Consider the following 27294-nt stretch of genomic DNA (forward strand, 5'->3'; position numbering starts at 1 on the left):
GATGTCTCGATAATAGTAGATATGTAGTACAACAAAATTCTAACGCCGTATGTCTTGTGAAAACTTATATATACATATTATAATTAAAGCACTATATGCGCATCGATTACATTATACTATCAATTATATTTCTTTTTATCTTATATAATAGCCTTGATAACCACAACCATAATCATATTTTCATATTTATATAATTAATCATAATTAAAGAATTCTTAAACTTTTTTCTATTTTTTAAATCTTAACTATAATTATATAATAAACATGTTTTTAATTTTGTTTAAAATAAATTTAAACAATGCAATTAAATTTAAAAAATTCGTAATATATATACATATATGTTTAATGAATATCATATTGCCATTCCAATGCATTTTAATTATTAAATGTGTATCTAATATATGTATTACTGTTGTTTGCTGACTGATAAAAGTATTTTCTAATATTATAATATTAATCTATTATAATAATTATAATTGACTAAATAAATATTCTTTCTCAACACATACATACACAAGTAAAAATATAAATAAAAATATATAATTTCTCGAGAAATATTATATTTCAATATAATTATAAAAAATGTGCACATTGTCTCTAGATCACGAAGAGTAAATAATTTTTATCTAAATTGCAACAAAATTAAATTGTTAAATTGTTGCAAACGTGACGATAACTGTAAATTAACCCTGTTTATGCAAAACTGTTTTCATTTTCTATATATTATAATATATTGTCTATATATTATAATTGTAAAACTATCTCAACTAACATTTTGCACGACACCTTACAAAGAGCGACACGATCATCAATTTTACAATCGTAATTCGACAGTGAAAAAATCGCGAAAGATTCTTATGCAAATTGCAATATTTACTGATTTCGAGCTCGGAAACATACATAAATAACAAATCTGAATGATCGACTCGCACGCAGCGAGCACTTCTCTTCAGCTATAAACGACAAAGTTTCATACGCCTACGAGTCCTGATTTCCGAGCCGGCGCCAGTCATGAGGATTCTATATGCGTGGAACAAGTTGCCGATTGAAAACGAAAGAGCAAGAATGCAAAGAGAGGGACGTGATAGTGGCCACCCCCTCTTCGTATAGTAATAGTCATGAGTCGCATCCATTCTTCGTACGGTCGTATGTGGCCTTTAGTCGTCTCGACGGTCGAGAAGAGGCCGTACGCGATCTTAGCTAGTCAGTCCGTGCGTGTTCGTGAACGGAATTTGAATGCACGTCGAAGATGCATCTCAAAACAAGACGTTTGGGATTGTGTTGGATAACAATAGCGTTGCTCATCGGTCTTCTGATCGATGCCTCTGGCGGTGTTTGGAAGAGACGGGAGGATAAGATCAAGTGTCCAAAAGTGAAGGGTATACGCAACTTTGACATATCCGAGGTACGAGATTTTTCACCACCTACACGAGATTTATATACAATTGTTTTTATGATACTCTTCCGACAGTGAAAGATTATTGAACAATTGGACCTGAATGTACCTATTAGATACATTCAACAATTTGCAATAAAAATCTGGAAAAAAATTGGTTGGTTCCATATTGCATAAATGCGTTTAATTCTAATGTAAATATATTTTTTTTTATATTTGCATTATAATATAATATTGCGCGAAGACATTGTCTTACATAAATGACAGGTCAACAAATCGAACTTGCTCATGTTTTCGGGGATTATGAGTTTTAATTATGAATTATGCAAAGGCACGCACTTTTGTGAATACATCAATGTTTTATTTTTTTAAGCAAAAATTTGCTTAATTTTTCTCTTATGCTTTTTTTTATTTCTACTTTAAAATGTTAATGTAAAATATGACCACAGATATTTTATTCTATAAAATCATGTTTTTAAATTTTCGTAATTTGACAAAGAACTATAACTCTCTGAAAAAAATTTCGAAAAATTATATTTAGACTTGTGAAAAGAAATTTGTTACCACATTTTGTTCTTGATAATTACAATTTTTTAATATGATTACAACTGCTTTTATATAAATCGAAATTAATTATTCCTCCGTGTTATTTGTTAACACTCGATATTATTCAATCAAGTTTGCAACACTGATTATCAATTCAAATTCGTAATTTTATCACATATGCTTTGATTATGTTATTTAGATGAATACATTGATATGCTTTATTCAAGGTGTGATATATAACAAAACAATACGAGTGTATTGATATATTATTCGCTGCTGATGCGGCTTTGAAAATGTATATAACTTGTGGAACATTTATTGTTGCCGAATATGTCTGTTGAATATTAATTTTGCATACTATGCAATGCAGGACTATATTTATTAGGCATAATATGTCGATTCTGTGCAATAGTAATAGCGAGATTATTGTTTCCCATGTAATTAACAATAGCTAGTTTGGCATGAGATAGAAAATAATAATAATTGCTATGACGTTGACATTTCTATTAAACCGCAATACATATAAGTATTGCATGTTATATTATTAACTTTTTGTTATTTATTAAATAAATTTAAAATTAAAGATAGGAAATTAATAACTACAATTGAGCAAACATTTTAGTGTATTTATGAAGCTGACATATCTTTTTATGAAAATTTATAAATTATTTATCCTAGTTTTATTTGTAATAGTTTTATATTTTTTGGCAATTAAAAGAAATAATCCTGCCCAGACACCAAATCCAAAATTGGTGCATAAGATATCTTTAAAAAATCTTTAAGATATCTTTTGGATATCATATCACAAGATTTCTTTAAGCTGTGTTAAAGATTTCTTAATGATATCTTCTGCGCCAATTTTGGACTTGGTGCTGTTTGGGTGGTAAATTAAAGAAATATTGTCTCAACGTAAAATAAAAATTCGAGACCAGTCAAGTATCACATAATATATCTTATGTTTTGCCTAATAAATCTTATGAAACAAAGACGTGCAATATATATGGTATATACGTGTATAAATAATTATAATTTTATTTGATGTTTATGTTACTTCCAAATATATAGAATGTTACATTTACTCTTACTAATCTGACATTTGCAGATTTTCTTTTCAAGGTAATGTTCGGCGGATTTATTTTTAGATCAGTGGACTATTTCGAACGTACTATACATACATACAGCATTCTACATACAACCAACTTCCGTTGAATTTCTTTTTTCAAAAAACAATAATAAACGAATATATTTAAAAATGAAAAAATGCATGTGTTATTAATTCTTTAATTCTTGTCTTTATGTTTAAAAATTACAAAGTAATCGAAAAATACCTGCAAAAGCAATTGATACACATTTAGATAAAGATATTTAAATTTCTTTTATTAACAATGGAGATTATTTAAAATATTAATTTATTTAAAATAATTATCTAAAATACATATAATCGCTTTATATTTTATTCTTAATGTATTTTTCAACTTGGTATACATAATTTAAGAAAAACGAAGATTTTTGCTAACTATTACAATGTGTTTTTTAGTATAATATTTAAAGCCTTTTCAGAATTGACAGCCTGTAATTCTATAGAAATAGATATTGAATCAAAATATATAATAATAATTCAAAATTTCAAAGAGTATCTCACGCTTTCGATCAATAAATAATAATTAAAAATGTGTATATTTTATTTGGATGTATTAAGTAAGATGTTTTTTTTCTTTTTCAACAGAACAATGATAAATAAGATATATTTTAGGAAGAGCACATATACTTACATAATTTTATTTATTTTATAGTGACAAAGAGGAAGTTACATTATATAGTTAGAAGACTGATAAGAAACGAGTTTAAGAATAAAAACAAAGCAATAATCACCTAAGAAATTTCTTGAACCTGTTTTTAACGTCGTTTACTATTGAGCACGATTGTTTGACCCACATAACACATGCGTTTATTAGCATATGTTTAATGTTTAATTCAAAGAAAATCAACGTGACTTGTGCGAACTGTTGGATCTATTTTACGCGAAACTTCGTACTTACATACACTCGCACATAACATCATGCACTTCTTTACAGTTTCTCGGATTATGGTACATAGTACAGTACTATGCAAGCTCAGAGGAGGCTCTTGTATACAGATGTATGCGAGCCGAGCTCTCGGTTTCGCCCGAAAACGCCGAAGTTACCATGAATTTCACTTACAGCTTTACCGATGACCCTATTAATGAGCTACTCATTGGTAACATCACATGGAAAATTCCTTCGTCGGACTTACCTGCTCATTGGGTACACGCTGAGTTTCCGTGTAAATAGTTATTTATCTGTAATTAATCTAATTAATTTTATTTTTCAATTTTTAAATTCTGTAATCGAAGAAATATTTGAATTTTTTGCTACTTTTTTAATTAAAATTAATTATTTTTTAATTTTTAAATAATTTTAATATTTTACTGTAACGTTATAAATATGAACATTTTTTCAAAACTCTTCAGCTAAAAAATGTTTTCTTACACATCATCGTCATAATAATTCAATTTTATAATAAATTTAATATTTTTTTAGATGAAGGAGTCTACAATACGTATGTGTTAGATTCAGATTATAAATCCTGGGCCTTACTAATGCATTGTGCTGAGAAGAGCAAAAGTCCACGATATTTATCGAGCTTTATCATGAGTCGCGAAGAGAGCCTTGGGGCAAACGTCATTTCTTATCTTCGAGAGAAGCTGCCTAGGTACATTAGACTTGTTTTGATATTATTACGAATAGAGTTTTCAAAACATTTTATTTATTGAACAATTTTTCAAATAATGAAAGATATGTCAAAGTGTTATTTTAGTTAATCAAGACATTTATTTTATTTCTCTCCTAATCAATAGAAAATTTGAATCATTGATTTTAAACATTCTATATTTCCGAGCTTAATCTTTTTCTCTAGTCGTTAAAAAAGGATAGATTTGTTAATTTTTTAAAATTAATTAACATTTTTATATTAATTAAATTTATTAACGAAAAGAAAATTATTCTCAGAAATAAGACAAATTATTTAAATTAAGTTGCAGCACACTTGTTATGAGATTATTAGAAATACATTTTTATCTTTTTTTAGATATGATATCGATTTGGAATACATGTTTTCTATGGACCAAACACAGTGCAATAAAACCGACAGTTTGGAAGATATGCTTATACCGGCGTCGATGCCAGCCAAAAGAGGCTACGTCAACAGAAGACACCCGTTAAAACGGAAACATAGACGTCATTTACAAAAAAATAAAGATATAGATAATGTAAAGAAAAATAAAAAATAAAAAATGAATCCAAAAAGACATGAAAACGTAAATCACCTTCAAATCAAACACCTTCATTACTTTGGGCTAATTTTATTAATTCAATTAACAACGTGTTATAATACTCTTCGTCTCTTCTCCTCTTATTTATAATTACATAATCGTAATGAACTTGTTATTGTTTTCTTTAGACCCGTCGTCTCTCTCAACATCTTAGCACAACTCACCCAAATTTAACTGACACAAACGTGCGACAGCACGCGATCATCACGATCACCGTTATCATCAACATCATCATCATCATCATTGTCATCATTATCATTAGCATAACAGTCGTCGTCAGATTATCACTCAACGCACCTAGTACTTAATTACTGGATATGGCAGCTACAACTTATAAGAAATATTACAAAATCACTTGTGACTCATTCTTCTCACGCTTTCACAACATTTTACGCATACGTTTACGCTATCACACCCCAGGCGGGCAACCCTTTTTTTTATGTCTTTTCTTTTCTCTCGCGAGTATCCCATATTACTCACAAATTCACGTTTGGCTCTGTGAAAAACGGCTCTCTGTCCTCGCGAGCGCGATACTCTGACCTCCCCGTCGTTTGCGTTTCTGAAATATATAATAATCAAGTGTGTGCCTTTGCCACACACGGCAAAACTCGCGTCTTGCCGTGGACACTCGGCGTAAAGAATAGGAAGAACGCAGCTCCTGGGGAAGGTAAGATGCGCGCTCAAAAGTTTCGTCTTATGTACGTATGTTTCGAGATTGTTGCGACGACCGAGGGATGAGAGGCTGATCGATGAAAGCCCGAGATCCACAATTTGAGCTTCGAGGTTGTTATCAATATTTAATTATCACACCGCGCCTGCATGTATACACGCATTCACTCCTTCGTTCTACGGGCATATGCATATGCAAATCACCTATTAGTTCTCCTAATAATTCTTTTAGTATTAATTAATCATACATTTAATCTTTTTTTTTCTTTAATCACTTGTAAATTATCTAATCGTTAAATCTGTATCTTGTAAATCTGCACTCGCGCGCATGCGACTGCGTTTCCTTATGTGCGTGTGTATGAGTGTCATTGTTGAATGGTTAAATGTGCGTGCGTGTGTGTGAGTGTGTGTATTGCGCATATAATAAACTTGCGTGTATCGTGTGTGAACGCGTGTGCACGTGTGTATGTGTGTCTTCTTCTGCGCGAGACTGTCTCTCTCCTCCATTATTATTTCATATAGCTGGTAGACTACCTATTTATTTGAAATTTACGTTTTATAAATATCCTATAGTAATCCGCGATTTTTTTGTTTGTTACTTCGTCATTCGATCTTATGCGCTTTTGTACGAGGGTGTAGTAAGTAATGCGAACAGAGTGGCATTGTAATTTTGACATATGTGCCCATGTGTAAGTGTGTGTATGTATGTATGTGTGTGTGTCATGTGTCAACTTAATAATCGCATATACAAGTTCTTTCGAGTGAGAGCGTAGAATTCTCGCTACCGGATCGATATCCGCCGTCCGTGCATTCGTCCGAGATGTTCGGTTCCAAGCTTTTCCTGTACAGAATATATATATAAGAGCGTCGCGATCTCTCGGTGATGCATCAGTGAATATATTTGAGCTTTTGATATAATATGTTTCATGAACAATATAACGACGAATGGCGAGTGGGCGAGTGCACGGTCAAGCGAGGGAGCGAGCAAGCCGTCCCGCTCCAACGGCGGTCTCGATTTTTATCGAAAGTACGTGGAAAGAAGCTCGGTGGGTGGTCAGGAATATAGAGGCAGAACAAATTAAAGAGAAGATTTACACAATATATCTATATATATAGGGAAAGATATAGAAAAGACGGCACTGTGAACGTAAAAAGCGCTCGTGTAGCATACGCGTATAGATTTGTCGCAGTAGGATTCCCGCGACAAGAGATGAACACTCGTTAGATATTAGTAGAAGTACTAAGACGAAACCGGCGAAGTTCTCTACTGCTTAAAGTTACAGTTAAATAACGGACGGCCGGCAGCACACCAGAGAGTTCATGTTCTGTTCTGTTTTTTTTTTATGTTTACCCTCCCTCTTTTCGATTGAACAGTCAGACGGGTTTCGATTATTACGATAGGACCCTCGTCTTTTTTCCTAAATATGTATATATATATATATTTATTTATTTACGGGCACTGCCGTGCCGCACGATCTCTAGCTTTTTTTCGTTTAAATAGTTATAATAAAGTACGATAGAGGAGGCAATTACAGTTTATGGAAAGTCGACTGATAGATTTTCGCAGGGTAGGATACGAGAAGGTGCAGCCGTTCGGTTGACGTCCGCGTGAAGCATATGGAACGGCCATTGTTTGCTTTTCGTTTGGTTTTTTTCCGTAAACGGGATATATTCTTTGGTGCTTGTTGTCGCATGTTACCGTATTCACTGCACGTGACACGCGTCGTAAACGACTGCCTCTAGGATGGTTGTAAATCGTGAGAAATTCATGTTAGACTTCGCTGAAACTGTGCCGGGTATGCGACAGACTGTATAGAGAGAATAGAGAGAAAGACATGCATTCGTATATAGTAGTCTCGTTCAAGAGGAGTTCCAGCTAATCGGGTTTGTGTGTTGATCTCTTTATTTTCGAAATTTTTCGAAAGCGAGAGAAGGAAGAGAGGAACCAAAGGAGAAGGAAGTGTGCAGGAGAAGTTGGTGGTCCGCGAGAAGGCGTCCGTATTTTTGTTCTTTCAATTAGACGCATTGTGACGTGATTGTCGTCACTGGTTTCGCCGTGCTGCGATGATGACGCGTTCCACAATTTCTGGAAGAGCCGACGTCTCTCGATGATGGGATGCGGCGACGACGCTCATCGACACGTCGTTATTAACTTTTCCCCTCGTGTCCCGCGACTGGTAACAATTATATGCAGCGAGATGGAAAGAACTTCGTGAACACACGGCCATCATATAGTCACGCACTCCATTCGATCGTTTCACCGTCGTGCCGATCGGCGTCGAGTACGTTTTTCCGGTTTATGTCCGATTGATCCGACATAACTGCCCTGTCGGTTCCTGCCGGCAGCTGTCGACGTCGCCGTCAGATCTTCGCGACGAGAGGCTGGATCGTGAGCCGATGGCCGTTACGGTGCCGGCGATCACTGCTTCATCCTCGACGAGCCGTTGCAGTCCATAGTGGCGATCTGACGAATCGGCGAAGACCGCTGTCAGTAGACCCAAGAAACGGGGACCCATTGGGGTGTCGTGTGCACGCGCTCGATTGCGGCCTCTAGCTGACCGATCGTTTCGTCGAGATCGTTGTTCACGATGGTCAGGTCGAAGAAGTGCCCGTACGCCTGCTTCAGCATGTCCGATTCCTTCGCCAGTCGTTCCAGACTACCGTCGAACTGAAAACACCAGCGATCTTGATTAGAGAAATCATAATTGGCATGTTTCATTCAAGTTGATTGAACTTTTCAAGATACAAAATTTGACGATAATTATTATAAGATGTTATTGATTAATTAAGTTAGAAATAATTTTCTAATAAATTGTCGAAAGTATAATACAAGTACGTACATTACAGTTTTCGAGAACATATTTAAAATCTGCAATATGTTTACTTTATATAAATTTGTAAAATTATTTTCATACTTACGTCCGTAACATTTGCAAATGCAGGCGCAGCTATGAAGACGACGTAAGGTGCAAATTCAGCAGTTCGTAAAACTTTCAGTGCTTGCGGTTCGACATCCAATATGGCCATTCTACCTTCTTCGTGAATTTTACGAATAGTTTCGAGCTTAGTTCCATACATAGCGTCTTCGTGTGTACCTGTTTATATAAAACAAATATTTTAAGTCACATTGCTTACATAATTTGATGCTTTCTATATTTTAACATTGTTTCGAAAAAAAGTCGATCTATCCTTATTTCTTTCTCATTGTTTACGATTAATAATTACTCTTTTCAAAAAATTTCAAATAGGAAAAGATTGGTATAATTTACCGTATTCAAGATATTCATTAGCGGCTATGTCTGCCATCATCTCATCGTGCGATACGAAATAATAATTACGACCATTTTCTTCGTCGCTTCGTGGAGGCCTCGTTGTATCTGCATAAGAAACATATTTTATAAATATTCTGATAAATATATGGATTTCGTGCAATTGTTTAATTTCACATTTTTTAAGATTATAAAAAATAAACTTGAAATTTTATAAAAGATTTGAGATATTTACGCGGAATAGGATAGGCGTATTTATCGGGATGCTTGGAAATAATCGTATTCTTTATATGTCGTCGACCGACGCCATGTGCTCCCAATAATACTAAAGTTTTCCGTTGGAAGGCAGGATCTATAAAAAAAGAAATAATATAATTAATAGTTATGTTTGATGTGTACGCTGCAACATTCATATAAGATTAGATTTTTGGAGCGATAAAATTTATAAGATATGTTGAAAAAGAAATTATATTTTAATAAAGGAATTCTTGGCTATATAGAAAATATAGATATTGTTTTTATGTAATATTAAATAATTAGTCGACTATATGTAAAAAAATAATAAATAAATAAAAAATAAAAATGATAAATGAGACTTACAAGGAAGCTTCACGACCTCTTCGTAGGTCACCAGATCCAGCTGGTCAAAAACGGCGTTGTGTTTTGCAAGATATTTATCTTTGTATTGCTTCTTTTTCCGGCCAAATATTGAGCAATTTACTGTAAGTAGAAAGGATCGTTAATATAGTTGACGGTGAAACTGGAAACGAAGCTATCTCTGCTCGAAAGTATCTGCCCGGTGTAAACTTGCAAATTACTGTGCAAGTGTCATGTTACGGAATCCATTATCCGTACTAACAAATCCCGTGCCTTTATAGTGTCGATGAACGACCGCTAAATTGATTTTAAAGAACGATATGACAATACTGTGGTCGTCACATAGGGAGACGAACAAATTCAATTATTTTAATTAGCTACACGGATCAGAAATATAATGAATAAAACGACAATTATTTCTTTACGATACACGTTGTAAATATCTATAACAAAAGTTTCCTGGCCAATAAAATGTTAATAATGCAATTTATCTCGTGACGAGAGATAACATGAAAAATACCATTTTTCGCAAAAATCAGTTGCACAAAGGTCGTTCACGTCGCTAAAATATCTCCTGATCACTTTTCCTAATAATTACTTCGCCTATATAATATGATGTGTTATCCTATTGAAAACATAGCACGTATCCATATGTGCACTAATGTGTTAGCAATCCTTTGAAACATTTTGGAAATCAACGAATCACGTTAACACGAAATAACGAGCTACTCTGCGAATATCGATTCCTGGGTCAAGCAAAATCTTGTCTATTGGTAAAAAGAATTCATTCTCAGTCAGCCAGTTCGAAAGAAGCCATGCCCAAAGGCACTTGGGAGTCCTATTGAGAGGGGTGTTCCAGCAGGTCACAAGATGACAATGTAAGGTCCGTGATGTAACTGATGCATGAAACCTTAGATAGGTATTATAATCGGAGCCATGATGAATTGCATCATGAGTGTTATTTCCTATGATTGTAGAGCTACTGAATATACTAGGAAGATTCGTTGTGTGCGAAACTACAACGTATATTATAGCTGCGGATGATATAGCACGACTGTGCAGGATAAACCGCGATATCTTGCCAAAATATTTGAATAGTTGAGAGCGTTAACACAACGAGAGAATATTCAAAATATATCCAATGAATATCAAACATCAAAGAGAACTTTTATCTTTATAAAAATTATCGATTATAAAAAATTATGAGACAGTTATCTCGTACAGGGACAAAATTATATTTATATTCGAATTTATATTTTTGGCAAGATGTTCGCTGACAATGAGTGTTATTATTTGCTAACATTTAAAACAATCGATGAATTATCTATCACAAGTTCCGATTATAATCGTGCTGGCACGTATGTTTATGAATGAAATCGTGCGCGATAAGCATATAAGTGCGTAAAATGTTTTGCAGCAAATGCATGCATTAAAGCACGCTATGTAAAAGCATCTATTAATTCATAACACAGAATATCATAGCATCTATATTAATAAATTATTATTAACATAATGCTTATATTTATTTTATTTATGCGCATAACGTTTTATATGTGATGTTATACAGATCTAGAATATAAAAACTTTCAACACTTTTTTATTTTTTTTATTTCTGTAATTGTGTAATTTAATAATAGTTTTTTTAATTTATATACGTAACAAATATAATTAATAATGTTTTAAAATTAATGCGTAAAACTGATTAAAAAGGCACTGAATTATAAGGAGTAAAAATATTATAGATCTGTGTTTTTTCAATAAACAATTGCAATTATGATTAGAGATTAGCTTACTGCATGTATAGCACAAATAGTTGTTCGCTGAATAATAAGCATGATACATTGTTAATATAAAATAGCAAGGTACAAAGTATGATGTATAGCTTTCATTTTTATGCAGATGATGTTTTTAGTAAAACAGTAACACTGATTTATTGTTAATTTCAAAGTTAAAAATTAAATTAAAGAACTCAAACATCTTTTATACAATTCCTTGTCAATATTTTATTTTATCGAGCGTTATGAAAAGATATTTTACGCATATTTACATTATGAAACTGCGAGTGTGATATGATATAAAATGAGTTAAAAGCAAGACTGTCATTCTTTTGTGTAAACCATCAAGATGTTCGGCCGTACATTTTCGATCTCCCTTTTGTATTCATGTGTGTAGAAGCATAGATCCAGTCTATATTTCATGCGGCTAAAAATGGTCCTCTACGTGACTCTACACGTGTCTACCTGAAGGCAGAGACGTACCTGTCGAACCGTCGCAGCCTTCGGTGTGAGAAGAACATCCACCTTCTCCTTCAGCATCTAGCCGCGCATAACACACAACAACAAATATATCACTGCAGCTAATTGTTCCTGTAGCGCTAGTTTCTCCGTTTACCTATTCCTAATCCGTCTCTCATGCCACCCACTTGTATCAGCAGGCATATATAGATATATAGAGATATATACATGACAATCCAAACTTATTCTTGCTATACACGTATATTCTTCGAATATTCAGCTCTTCGTTTACACGGTAGCTTCAGAATTGCAATCCGCAATTCTTTTAATCTAATTTTTAACATTATATATACTTTGAAGTTGAAGAATTATTTTTTCACCTATTGTTCTTTTTTATTTACTGTTCTCTCTTTCTCTCCATTTTAGGATCTTTTATATGCATATATTTTTTTATTTTAAATAGTATTATTGACCGTTTTGTTACGTAGACATATATTGTAAAGATATGTTAAAAATATCAATTGTTCTTTCCAGTTTTTTATATCTAGTAACATTTCTTTTTTAAAATGCTTTACGATTACCACATTTCAAAAAATATTACGATTTAAATAATAAATATTCAAAGTAATGGTTATGTTTTTTCTTTATTTCCAGCATCTGGAAATGATAGTGTTTAGTCAAATGAAATGGTTTTAAAAATATTCGTACCTAGCTTCGAGATTCGAAATCGATATTATGTATATTTACACACCATATGGAATATATATTAAAATTAGTTTAAAAGACAATATTTAAAATAAGATTCAATATCTCTAAGCATAATTAATTGAAGCTTAGGATTAAACATTTACTGCTAAATGTATTTATTTGATTATATGTTTAATTTGTTTCACATGAGAATATATTATTGTATTCAATTTTGATCAAAATCATAATTACATTTAGCACTAAATGCGAATATATATCTACAGTTTTAGAAGTTTATTGAATTGATTTCTCTCTTTCTCTCTCTCTCCTCTCTCTCATTCAATATTTATACAGTTATATTATCAAACATCATAAAATAAATCTATTAATTATTGATTCTATTCATATTCTTGAAAGACAATTGGCAATTATTACGTGATTTAGAGAGAACTTTTAAAACGCGCAATTTTGGCGATATTGTTTTAAAATAAAAACATTTGAAATAATTTCTTTAGATTTCTTTTCCTCATACGTAGAAAGCATAAGAAGAGGAAGTGTTAATAGTAATTTCAACCATAAAATTACATAAATTATATGTCAATCTCCATTTTGTTTTTATTCAAGGTGTCAGCGTGACCCAGCGTCAAAACGACAATTATCTCTAATCCGTAGTCAGCGAATGATATGCTATTGATACGCACGATCTCATTTATGATATAATTGATTGATAACAACGATACCACATGCTCCATCGAAAACCTGTACACATCGAACAACACACAGACGACATCGTGTTTCATCAGCACATTCGTTTTTTTGGCAGCGGTGAAAATCAATGGGAATTGACTGGAATTATTAGATGTGGTAGGATGATAATGGATTGATGGAACGGCCGGCGGTGAAAGAACATAGTAATAACGATTTTCTCAATCGGTGAAAGTTTGATTTTCTGATCTGAATTCGAAAGAAATTCTGCGATCTGCTGGAACCTGTGATTACCGCACTCATTCTATTCGAGTTTTCAACCAAAATTATCGTTACCTTAAAGCTCTTAACATTTCCTACACTTCCAGAGAAGTTTTTCCTTTTTTCTTTTTAAAATACTTTAGAATAATGGTTAAAACTTTTTAAACAATGTTAGTAAATGTTATATTTTTATATGTTTAATTATTCAAAATTGCGAAAAAAAATATATTTTAGAGAATATTTTCCTTAAATATACCTTTTCTTCGTTTTTTTTCAGGCAACTTTACCACTTCTACGCAGAATAACAATTTAACAGCAAAAATAAAAGAAGACTGATTCATATCCTCATCAAATGATGAAAAATAATCTCGACAAGAAGGCACGCCACACAAATATCGTTCTTTCATTTTTCATTACTGCATAGTATCTGATATGGGATACGCTATTTGTGTTCTACGAACAAACAATTTTACATGTAAACAGACGAGCAAATAGTCAAGTTGCATTACCTTGTTCTTGTTTGTTCTTTTCCATAGACATGCAGGCGATGCGCCATTCTTGAAGTTCAGGCGAAGGGATAAGACCCGCGGAACCAGCCGCGTTATCCTTTCGCGCTTGCCACCAATGATGATCATCCTTGCTGATGATTTGCAGAATGTCACCGGTCTTAAAAGAGATTCCAGCCTGCGCGCAAGGTATCAGTTCGTCCTCCAGTGGATCGTAATCGAATTGTGCTCGAACGAAAATCTGTCGATACGGTAAAAAACATGTTAAAACTTCTTAGAAATGGTAGAAATGTCCGGGTGTTACAAAATTACTATTAGAATTGACATCAAGGATTTCACTTTGTACATTTGACACATTAAATGAGAGATTTGAAAAAAAACTACTGACAGAATATGCGAAGTAAAAAATGTATTATATCTAATTTTGAGATATAATTGATATGCACAGTGAAATCGTTAATATCTATAGGATTAGTGAGAACAAAATTGTATCAACAACAATAAATCCTCGATCATGAGACGTGACTAAGATATCGTTCTACGGCTAAATCGATCGCTGATAAACCTACATAGCTCTGCGCTAAATATAGCGAACGAATCTAGATATTAGATTAGCGAGAGAGAAGCGAAAAATGCAATATAATAAGCACTGGCAATAGCTCTTGCAAAGAGTAACAATACGATGTATATAGAGTATGTACAATACAAGGTATCGATATATGGCAATAATAAAGAGCGCTCGCAAATTTGTTCCAATTGCAGTGTATCGATATAACACGAGGCATGTAAAATATAAATTTACATGTTATATCATATCTCGAGACAACCAGCGATCGATTCGTAGCTCGATTTCGCCACATCGCTTAAAAGTTAGGAAAAGGGGGACACGCGCGAAAACAACTTTCCAGACGAGATATGGATTCGCCGGTCTCCGAACGTCGTTATATGACGTTTTGCAATCGGCACGCTTAGTTAGGTATTATTTTATCGGCTCGAAAGGGTCGTGCGACTTTTACAGTTTCATTGGTACACTCATCGGCTCGGGGGAAATTCTTTAATTAGGGAAGGGACGCGAGATTATTGTGCGAGTTTTATATATGTCGCGTAATGCTATCAGCGCCATGAGTTGGTCATTTAGCGATACACAATACGTATTTACATGTAAAGGCATATACATAGATACACGTATATAAATGTAATTTCGTTTTTTTTTTTTTTTTTTTTTTTTTTACAAGAAGCTCAAGCACTAGTTGCTGCACATCACGCAAAACAGACGTACATGTATACGCGCGTACACACGCATACCGAAGATGCATGATGCAGATATGTATATGCGACGCGGCCACTACATGAACGTGTGAGTGAAAAACGACGCATAAAGAGGTATGGGTATGATGAATAATATGGTTGCATAATGACGAGACGGGAGTGGCTTCTGATTAATGCGCGTATTATTCGTGAGAAACAGAGAATCGCGGATATATTTAATTAATATTTAATTAATATATAGGGACGCGCGAGAGAGGATTATATGAAGAAGAGCAAAAAGATTGATTGTTCATTCATTCCGTACGAATATTACTATCCGAGATACAGACATTGTAATTGTATATTGGTTTTAATTACAATTAGAAATTTTGTCTGAATATTTTAAAGTTAGAGAATATCGACGTATCGCATATAATAACCTGGACTAATTAACGCGTATGAACTAATTACATGCGTTGAATGGACGAGGATTTGAGAACAACGGTTGAATACTTTCTATGATTTTGTTCAGCGACTAATTGTTACAGTTTGATATATTTCATAAAAACATTCTTTCTTATTTGATATAAATAACTTGACATTAATATGTCATTACTTATAATTTATCGATAAATTAATATTAATCAATAATATTCGTACAGGTTTATTATATTTGTGTTATAAGTTTTACATATCGATAAAATTGCATAAAATTGTTATTAAGGATTGCCATTATTTTTCATGATATAGGACCTGGACATGATTAAAATCTGATGATAGATTCGATAATGTGAGAATAAGAAAATCAATCTAAAAAATTTACACTATGTGAAATAGTTGTAAGTTTTATGTGTATTTATAACATTAAACTGTTAATCGTATATAAAGTTATTTTTTTTATAGGAGATGCATTTCCAGGCTAAAATCAAGCCATCAAAAGGTATAAAACAAAATTCAGTAACTTACGTCCACTCTTAATTCTCGAATCATACATGACAATCGCATTTTATACTTCGCAATTTGGAAAATCAAATATACAAGAATCTTCGAAGACACTCGGTAAATCGTGGTAACATTGTGATTCCTGTTAACGTGTGGCACTTTGTCTGTAGATTTTTGTAAGCGGTATGTCTGTGCTAGCATGTTAGCAAGTGCTCTTTTCGGGAATATCAAATCCCTCGAATTCAAGCATAAAAAAGAGCCACACGTTCTCAGGTAGAATAATCACGTTTTCACAAATTACATCAAGTGCTAAAAAACGAAAAAATTTCTTTTAAAAAGAGATACATGGACGTTCAGATAAAAAATATAAGAGTTAAATTTATTTATCATTTTGTGAAATTATTTATCTGCGAAATTTAATTCAGCAAATTTTCCCTTTTGATTTCCAATTTCTCGCATGAACAATATTGACAACTTAAAATTAAAATAGCTTGATTAAAATGAAAATATTTTGTTCTCTGTTAGGTTCTAATGCATACCTATAATTAATTCCTGCATATACTACAGAGAAAGAGAGAAAGAGAAAAACTATGCTTTTTTTGCAGACTTCTCTTTTATTTCTAAAGCATTCCTCTGAGCGTCCATGCGAATGGAAATTTTCTCGTATATAGGCACATAAGCGAATGTATCGATATGCATTACTCGCGCTTGAGAACTCCTGTCGCGAAGTAGAAACAGACGACGCATAGAAAAACGTGGAATTAAAAAGGAAAACCGATAGACACGGAAGTCTGAGTAGAGAGTTCTACTTTTCAGCGATGGCGTGTATATAGGTAATAGGAGCAGAGATAGAGTATGAGGCATGTATAATGTATATATATGAATGTAATATATATATATAAAAGTAATATATATGTATATATACGCATAGCCTTCTAACTACAGCAGTCCAATCACACCAGATCAAGTGGCGGTACTTACTAACACTGGCAGAGGCTTAATCCTGAACAACTAGAGTGTTGAGGAAACAGAAAAAAAGGAAGATCAATTAATTAATATGTTTTAGAGTCGCACCAAGCGTAATACGGATTAATCGAAGGCCGCCCCTCGCATATTTGCGCGAGGGGAGAAAAAAAGTGATAAGAATGATACAATCAACGATAAATAGCACCTACGGTTGAATCGCACGCGTCAACGCTTCCGAGATGCACGGTGCGCATTGCTGTGTGACACATGCAAGGCTTTAATAGATTCTCGTACTATTATAGAACAGATGTTTCGTACCCTCGACGCTTACAAGCGTTGGGCTCCCACGCATAATCATCCAATTTTGCCTCCAAGTATTTCATTTTCGATCAAGAAAGGAATTCATTTTACGCCAATTATTACATATTTCTTTATTATCGCCAATTTTATTTTTGTATGTCTGCAACACCAATCTCTGATTAGAATCATCATCTGTAATCAGCGACATTTTCAATGATTAAAAGTGATAATCAGAGCAACTATTAGAATGTTGTAATAAGAAAAAATTCTGTTGTTTTATCAAAGATGTGTGTGGAAAAGTGTTTAGAGTAAATCTTATATAAATTGTACAGTTTGATTAAAAACTAGTATTGTGCAAATGTCGCCGACACAGAGGACAGTTATTGATATGCAATTTGAATTAAGCAAACAATAAATAGCAGCGATTTGTCTCATTATTGTCTGCTTATTTATATTTGATATACCAAGTGATATTGCATGTATAGATTATTGTTGTTCTCCGGTCTACATGCCCAACACCTGTTACTAGTCGACTATACGAAGTAATTTTGAGCTCGCAGTTCTGTGGCACGTGTGATGATCGTGGCGCGGAAATGCGAGTTTTCGAGCGAGAACTCTCGATGCTTTCCGTCGGGAAGTCGGGAGGAATCAAAGCGGGACTGGTACAATTAGTAACATTCTAATGCTCGTGGTTTGCGCCTCGCGCTTTTATGTGGGGGAGAGAAATTCCCTCTTGCCCGCAATTGGAAATAAAACACTTTCAAACACGGGAGCAAGCTGGTAGAAGTTCTCGTGGTTTACCTCCGATCGTATATAAAGTCCGCGATTAGGGGTTCTTCGCTCAGTTCAAAATTAACAGGACTATGCATCCGCGCGACTAACTTTAACTCGGATCTTTCGCACAAATGATTAGAGAGAGGGCTTGTTTCCGGCGAAATGTTCACAAGTTGGCGAGAGACACACTCTATTAACGCTTCAAAGTCTCGATAGAGTCTCGACTTGTCATACTCACAATGACTTCATTGTTACGTTGCGGCTTCATTAATAATTGCTTTAACATCAGGTGGATTATGGGATAACGAATAATTAATGACTTATAATACAAATGAGCGAATACCGAATAATGTGTAGCATTCGATTGAGGAAAGTGAGTGCAAAAATAGTAGATTTTAAAAACAATGTGAAACACACAAAACAATATGTCTGTACAAAGATATACATTCTGCGAATCGACTTCATAATACATATATTTAATAGCTAATAAAAAATATTTAGATTTGATTTTCATTTTATGAGTTTGATCTAATAATAATGTAATATTAACACCCTCGAATTATCTGGAAATAGTTTATCCAGTAATCATCGACAAACAATATTAAATAAATGACTATATGGCGAGTATCCTCCGTCAGCAAATTACATTTCGAAGCGTAAAATAATACGGAGGCAAATTGCACGTTGAAGTTAATTATCTGAACAAGTAAGAGAAAAAGAGATAAAGAGAGAGAGAGAGAGAGAGAGAGAGAGAAGAGAGAGAGAGAGAGAGAGTTTACTGCGAGAGTATAATTTTTCAATCAAATATATTTTTGACAAATCGATAGTTATATCTATTTTCCGCAATTCGAGTCCCGATGGAATTCATATCCTCTCTGTATCCTGTATAGTACAGAAATTTCCATTCTATCTGATTACAAATTCCTATCTCGCTCCGATTCGGACGGGAGGAATAATGACGCGAGTTCCTTTTATGAAACCGATTCCGCAGAGCTCGGCAATGACGCGACGCGTCCCCAAACTTCTCTCAGGCCGCACTGTTCGAATAAAGTCACCGCGAGCGATTGTGCCCATCCCGTTTCCATAGTAACGTCGCAGAGGACAGTGCATGGACATGGTGGTTCAGTATGTGGGTTTCCGACGTGCATTGGAAGAGCTGCGCACTACTTCAAAGAAGAAATGAACGGGCGAACGATGGGAAGAGGTTGACGATGGTATGCTGCTGATGGGATTTTCAGGCGACACTGGGAAAGACAATTCTACTCAGTGATATAGCAGGTACTGCGCTATCGACAACTCGTCTGGTGGACTGACTGCTGCTGATGCTGCTGAATCCTCTTGTCGATTTCCATCGGGATCGGACTATCTGCTCCCGAGTGCCAGACCGAAGAGCCAAGCTTCGGGCTTGCCTTTCGGAAGGGGGAGATAAAAAGAATCGTATCGCAGTAACACACACAAGAATAAAGTCGACTGAAAATTTTGCGACCATCTATCGGGGCCAATGGTGGATCTTAATTCGACTGAATTAACAACATCGATGCGTATTTTTCATCATTGCTATTAGTTTAAACCTTAAAACCTTAATATTGAAAAATCTTAATAAATTTTAATTTTTTAATTTTATATGTTAATATGTTATTAAATATTTTTATGAATTAAATGGGATCAATTATTTGGCGTTAAACTGCGATACGTTCTTTGAAGAATCGATTGTGCTTTTGTGAAATAGTTTTTCGGTCATTTCTATAAGGGGATCAAAATTCTATATGGATCACGAACATCACAGATAATGTAGGTCGGGGTTTATTAAAGTGAACAACACACACAGACACGTAGAGATTACCTATTTCATCCACGTATACTGCAAGTAACATTTGTGTGAAGTGGTGCGTTGTGATTTGGAGTAATTAACGAAGAGTGATATAAGGAATAAGATCGTAGTCGATAGACCGAAGATTTTTCCGTCATTCGCGAATTTACTCCGAGAAACCGATATCGTTTTTCAGCTCACTCCAAATGTCGCTTGACGATACAAATATTGTAGACGTTTTTCTCGCACGCGTTCAAAAATGTACGTCGAATCATATTTTCGTTTCTCATGGCATATTCTTCACGAAGCAGAAAACGTCATAAATCGAAAGTACGGAGTCGCCGGCAGAAGGAGAAGATACGCACGTGCCCAGAATAAAATCTGAGAATGGCGAGATTGAAGGATCAATTTCAACAAATAGGATTTCTGTGCATTACGCGTTTAATCCGCGTCTTCTTATACGAGAAAACAGCCGTAAATGAAAAGATGTATCCGAAAAGTATCAATGCCTTATTATTAAAGAAGGAAGTTGTCTTATTAAAATCAATAATTATTTTTCAGATTTTAATTTCAAGTTTTGTGTACGCTCTCGTAAATAATAAATATTTGTTTGCATGATTAAAAAAAATTATGTAATTATAATTGAATCTATCTAATATACAAGACTATACGAGTACAATATCATATGTAGACGACCAAAGTTTGACTTTCTCTAAAGTATTTTATAATAAACAACTTTTTTCTCACGCGCGTCCTACTAATTCCGAGAAAGATTGAATTTTTCTCGAGACGTTTAATGAGATCTTGAGATGCGGGTAAAGTGATAAAGTGTCAACAACGATCTAGCGCGATCGTTGTTGCATGGTGCAAGAGCGATAAACGGGCGGTAATGGAGAATGACAATACGGAGAGGCATGTTAAACACATCTGAGCATGTATGCCTAACGGAACAGACGGACAGACAGATAGACAGTTGTTGTGTGTGTACACACATGTGTGTGTGTGTGTGTGTATGTGTGGGGGTGGGATGTGCATGTGTCGTTCGTCGATTCTCTATTTCTACGACGGACACGGACAAGAGGTCACGTTATATAGGTAACGTGCGACGACTCGTGGTGTGTTCCAGCGCGGTTCATGCTTTATTATATCTTCGTACAATGCACTGTAGGGTAACAACGCCGCAGCTGTTGCGCTCGCCGATGCTGTTGCCGCTCCTGCCTAAAGGTGCGATTGAGGAGGGTTGGGGGGTCCGAGAGTGATGGCGTCGGAAATGCAATGTGGTCGGGGCGAAAGGGGGTGCTTATCGTTACCGAGGGTGTCTCGCTTCCCGTGTAACACTTGAGAGAGATACCCCTGTCCTCGTTTTATGCTCGTCATCGCGTAACGCCCTTAGAGTTACATTGTCTTACTTGTCGTACCATATATATATATATATATATATATGTAGACGGGGTTGTTACTCATTCCGAGTGCGCACGTGTTTTGCGCAACGATTATTAGCCGTAAATGCTCCCTTTTTTCACTGCGTAACGACTGTGTAACGCAGACGCACGGGACAGAGAACTGCTTAACTTCTTGCGTAGAAGCTCGTTTTCGCGAAAGACGAATAGCGTTTTGATATATGTATTATAGTAGTACGTAAGGTACTCTTATACTCTTGCCGCCCGATTTTCGATTTATCGAATGCGTACACATTTGCAGTTATCAAAAATAGCGATTTTTCTGCAGGCGACAGTCACTGAGTATCTATAATCGAATCTGTTGAGAATACGAGTCGTTCTTGTCGCGTATACACTCATTCCTTTTTCGAGCTCGTAACATTATTATAATAACGTTAAAGTAAGATTTAGTTAACGTTCATCTGTCCTGCGTCTTTCTACCTTGCACTCCCGAAAGTATAACGAAATTGTATATCTCGGAAAATATGGTCTATATACTATGCAATCGCATACAGATTTTTGTCACATCAATAACTTGAAGTTATACATCGATAAGAGATCTGCGTATGTCTCTTATAACATCTATAAACTCCCAACACATTTTATAACGCTTTACAAAATCTAATCCAATCAAGCCGTTGCATGTATGTATATTGTATGTATATATGTACGTATATATATATGTGTGTGTGTGTATGCACGTCTGTAAGTGTATATGTTAAGTATAGAGTGCGAGGAAGTAGACAATATATCACTTTCTTAACATATCCACTTCCTCCTTGTTGCATTTTCTACATGGTGCATAACGAGAGAGCGAGAGGCAGGGCGCTACGTTAAACACATGTATGAACATAAGCAGATATATAAGTACAGAGTATTTACAAACGAATGCTACGTCTCACATCAAGATATTGAATAAAAATTATAATTGAAAACTGAACCGCACGCGATATTATTATATTAAACAATATTATTATTGCAACTATATTTCAATCTTTCGGAACTAAAATATTTACACAATGAGAGACTAGAAGCTTCTAAGGATTACTATCATCGTTCGACGTTCGCAACATTTCTAGGATAGATTCGCAATTTTTTTTTTCAGGTACAGAATACGTCGGAAATAATGTCCGTTGATTTTCAGGTACGGAGAAAGAGGGAAGTGCCTTACTTGTGAAGCTATCAGTGCATGTTTTACTGTGACACTTATTAGAGAAATATCTCGAAGATTTTTATTAGCAATGACGCCCGCTGTGTTGAAATCTCTTACGAGAGGTAAAATCAAACCGTGGCACTTATATTAAACAACGATCTACTTTGTCCGAACTGGAATAGATGACGTTATTTACGATCTACCCTCAACTGCATGTACGGAAACTTTTGCACGTGTCAAACATTTGTAGACAATAATGATGCAGAAGACGTTAAGAGGGTGTATATTTGTTTTCAATAATAGAATTAGCTTACGAATTTTTTATCCGAAAAAAATACATCCGTCATTTTATAATCTCAAAATGCGATAAAAAACCTATATAGATGTAGCTTGCGTGAAACGGGTATCTCTATATCAGCATATATTGTCCGTCTCTACGGACAATCCAATAATTACAAGGTATGATACGATTGGCCAATAAAAACAAAGTAATAAAAAAAAAGAGAGATTAAAATCACACTGCTACCAGGCTTGCGCGTTATCTACACAATCGCGAGTGAGTTTCGTGCAAAACGATGATTAACGAACGGCCCAGAGAGAGTTTTGCAGTCTCGACTAAAAAACCCATCGATCGATTTACACAACCTTTTACGTGTATGCATTTATGATGCAGAGGGCTACATTTTGGCCAAAAAGAAAAGCATCAGTTCGCAAAGATGTCCTTCATGCAGGTGAGGGTATAATGAGGGGTGTAACAAAAGCTTCCTTATATGACAAAAAACACAAACAACATTCCAACACATGTGGAAACGAAAGTGTGCATTCCTTGTATACTTCTTTTCCCCGTTAAAGTGAACTATCGTATACTATCGGTAACGAGATGTTGTTCGACTTAAACGTCGTAAGACGAAATCAGAGATACAGAGAGGAAGAGTGAAAGTGAAGAACAAAATTACGAGAGAATGAGATAAAGAGGGACAAACAGAATTTGAGAAAGGGGGAAAGAGATAAAGAGAGAGAACAAAATCGGGGAGAAAGAGCGAAAAAGAAACATGCACGCTCCGTGAACTCGAAAGCGCCGACCAAAGCGTTTTGTTACACCGCTCGTACCGACCTTGCCTTAAAGATATATATATATATATATATATATATATATATATATATACATATATATATATATATATACATATATATATATATACATAAATATATATACATATATATATATATATATGTATATATAGATTATAATATACATTTTTAATATATATATATATATATATATATATATATATATGTATATCACATAAATTATTTTCTAACGATATCGTGTCCCATTAATTTCATTAATTATTCATTTAATTGGATCTCGCAATATATAGGGCGAGATGTTTATGTCACACTGGCCCATAATTCACAAAATTCACGTTAGTCGATGATGTCACGTTCAATTATAGCAGCTTCAACACTTGCAACATTAATCCAAGTAATCTCAGTTGAGCAAGCATCATCTTCTTACGTTAATACTATCAGAACAGGTCACCAGTTATGCTTTATCTCATTACAGAATTAATGTCCATGACATTAATGCGAATTTTGAGCACGGGTCAGTGCAGGGACAATCAACTATATATGAAACATATGTGCGCAGTGCTGCAAGATCGACGTTACAGTTGGCAAAACTGAGATTTCTCGAAATTACGATTATATCTTCAGAATAATTCATTTGTTGCAATAACGATTAAATTAAATATGTAATTATATTCGCGTGTTTTTTCCTTATAAAATATATTAAATTTATATATATATATATATATATATATATATATATATATATTTGTTGACAATAAATGTCTTTTCCTGTCAAATGTATCGCCAATTTTAGAGCACTTATACGTGACGCTTGCGTGTTGCAAGCGTAATATAATCCTAGAGAAGAAAGAGAACATTATATATCATGCGAGACTAGCGTATGTCCTGTTGCCGTACAATTGCAACAATCGTAGGACGTCCATTATCTACATCGCAATACAGTCTGGGATAAGCAATTTGAAGGCGAATATTCTTTATACATGTGGACACGCGAAGAAGGGTGTATCGTACATCCATTTAAAGAGCTGTACATGTAAACTGCATATTGTACGGACCTTTGACAAGTTCATGAAGTTAAAGTATGTACAACGTGCACGAGGCACGAACTCTCGACACGCAGAATTGTTAGCTATGAAAATATTGCAAGGACGTTGCAAATATTGCAAACGTAAAATCGCTCCGAGTCGAGTGGCTCATCAATCTCGTAGATTGATTGAAAAAGCACTTTATTTCACGTGTACTGCGCGTATTCAAATTTGTAACAACATAAAAACAGTTGTATCTATTGTAATAAAAAATCCTGATCCGAGGAAAAAAAACTGTTCCCTCAATTTAATTTTATTGACGCTTTGCTGAAAGAAATCTTTGTCTTGCATAGCACTGCTTGAGTACTGAGAAAGATGGCGATATACATATGTATATGTATATGTATATGTATAACAGAATATAGCAAATAATATTTTTCCGTTATAAAAAACGATTATGGCAAGCGAGCTTTATAAATAATGTTAGTATTTCTCGGTACGTCAAGCAGAATTAGTTATATCTGAGTCCTTCTTTTGTAAAACAGTAAAGAGAATTAATTAAGAATATCATTTTATATATTGTTATGCATATGTGTATCTTATAATACGGGTGTATAATTCTGGTGAAAACCTCTGCAAGTTATTGATCACAAGATATATATATATGTATTTATTGAACAACCTCTTGCGCATTATTTCACTATATCGTACAATACTTAAAGAATAAATGATAATTTGTGCAATGATTCGGCATAATGCGATTACGCTGATTTAACATCAAAATTAGCACGCTTTGAGTGTGACCCCGATTTTACTTCCACTATGCCAATTACGCACATTTTGTGCTATTGCTTGAAATCTTAGCTTGAAATAATTGGTGAAACGTGATAACAAACGATATGAGATGAAGTATACATTTAAACAACTGCAGTAATTATTAGCTTTGTACAAACAATTGAGTTCAAAATTTGCTGATTGAATGAACATTAGAAATAATAATCTCATGAATAATCTCAAAAGTATATCATTACGCCATAAATTATAAATTGCACAAATTTTCTATTAGATATATATAAATTCTCCTAAATAAATTTAGCATTTTTATTTCAAAAATTTCGTAAAATTTTATAAGAAATATTGTTCATTGATTTATAAATCAACATTGATATAAAAATTTGTTAAAAATTGTATTTTCTTTTTTATAAATTTTAAACGTAAATATTATCAAGAAAATCATCAAAGTATCAAGCATTGAACAATCGTTCACTTTTAAATTTCCGAAACTGTCAGTCGACAAACGAATTTTTGAAAAAGTGTTATTTAAAGTGGTTCCACTATAAACAAGCCCAGTTTATAACAGTTTTATCAGATTTCGTTCGATTGTGTTGTAAATCAAAAACAAAAAACTACTCTGCCAAAACAAATTTATTGACATTGTAAAAGCTAAATAAAGTTCACCTGCGCTCAATAACTGGACTATGATCCGAAAAAGAAGTAAGGTAAAAATTTATCAATTTCGTTACGTTTACTCAACGTCACTGTAATTGTAATTGATTCATTCAATAGGTGAACAATCATAAATCATAGAAAGGAAAGTTCTTATTTGCTCTAAGAATTTAACGTTTCATTCTTCAAGAACTTACTCCTTCGGAGTAGAACTCGTGCGCTAATTACTGAAACTTTAAATACGACCGAACGTTGAACTATAGCACAATTTGTCCTCGAATATATCTAACTATTTGAGAGCATTACACATAAGCTGGCGCATATAACCGCCGGATACCAGTTTCCGTTTTCCTTCGTCAATGTTAACGAAGATTAGTAGTGAAACTATGTCCAAAGATATTTCAAACTTTTAATAATAATACATAAGAATTAAATTCTTTATTTTCACCTATTAATTTATCTAATAAATTTACCTATTAAAAATTGATGTTAAAATCATAAAAGAATATTATTAATTTATTTTAGGCTCATCTTATATGTATATACATTTATGAATATTAGGAATGATGATTATATTAAGACGTGTCAAGAGAATATGTTTTACGAGTATACGTCAAGTATATATGTCAAGAGAATATATTCCATCTATTCGTAATATTATTTTTATATAAAGTTCACACAAACTTTGATTAAGTTTGAGAAAGAAAGAAAAAATTTATAAATTTAATATAATAATAAGATAATTCTTCTTTCTAATAAAATAATTCCGAAGACATTTTCATATGTCGATAAGTACGTTATTTTTTATTAGCAATTACATAGTGTGAAATTTTTTTCTATTAGTGGATTAGGCTATGTAATGTAAAGTGGACACTAT

At 33.9% G+C, this 27294-nt stretch overlaps 2 protein-coding genes across 12 annotated transcripts in view; one reads left to right on the forward strand and one right to left on the reverse strand.

Annotated features, from left to right (window-relative positions):
- The first annotated feature begins 1137 nt into the window (after nt 1-1137).
- Karl (lipocalin/cytosolic fatty acid-binding protein Karl) lies at nt 1138-5785 on the forward strand. The gene is made up of 4 exons (XM_029315358.2): nt 1138-1405; nt 4018-4246; nt 4504-4675; nt 5051-5785. Exons 1-4 carry the CDS (start codon nt 1250-1252, stop codon nt 5250-5252), a joined length of 759 nt encoding a protein of 252 aa, XP_029171191.1. The 5' UTR covers nt 1138-1249; the 3' UTR covers nt 5253-5785.
- Nucleotides 5309-27294, reverse strand: part of CASK (peripheral plasma membrane protein CASK) — a 178476-nt gene continuing 156490 nt past the window's right edge. For 6 of the 11 annotated variants that reach the window (XM_085487701.1, XM_029315345.2, XM_029315344.2 and 3 more), the window contains 8 exons: nt 17394-17423; nt 14226-14463; nt 12088-12144; nt 9833-9952; nt 9468-9584; nt 9233-9340; nt 8883-9058; nt 5309-8631 (listed from right to left, as the gene is read on the reverse strand). In XM_085487701.1, coding sequence (XP_085343827.1) covers nt 8452-8631; nt 8883-9058; nt 9233-9340; nt 9468-9584; nt 9833-9952; nt 12088-12144; nt 14226-14463; nt 17394-17423 — 1026 coding nt within the window. In that variant the 3' untranslated portion in view covers nt 5309-8451. The remainder of the gene's footprint in view (nt 8632-8882; nt 9059-9232; nt 9341-9467; nt 9585-9832; nt 9953-12087; nt 12145-14225; nt 14464-17393; nt 17424-27294) is intronic. The other 5 variants (XM_029315348.2, XM_085487699.1, XM_029315351.2 and 2 more) reach the window with 3 other exon arrangements.

This window comes from Nylanderia fulva, unplaced genomic scaffold (genome assembly GCF_048542155.1).
Source record: "Nylanderia fulva isolate GAGA-0341 unplaced genomic scaffold, ASM4854215v1 Scaffold6, whole genome shotgun sequence".
Lineage (NCBI taxonomy): Eukaryota > Metazoa > Arthropoda > Insecta > Hymenoptera > Formicidae > Nylanderia > Nylanderia fulva.

Coding starts and splice junctions, on each gene's coding strand:
- Karl (XM_029315358.2), top strand. CDS start 1,250: ATGCATCTCAAAACAAGACGTTTGGGATTGTGTTGGATAACAATAGCG. Junction 4,247..4,503: donor GGTACACGCTGAGTTTCCGT/GTAAATAGTTAT, acceptor ATATTTTTTTAG/ATGAAGGAGTCTACAATACG. Junction 4,676..5,050: donor CTTCGAGAGAAGCTGCCTAG/GTACATTAGACT, acceptor ATCTTTTTTTAG/ATATGATATCGATTTGGAAT.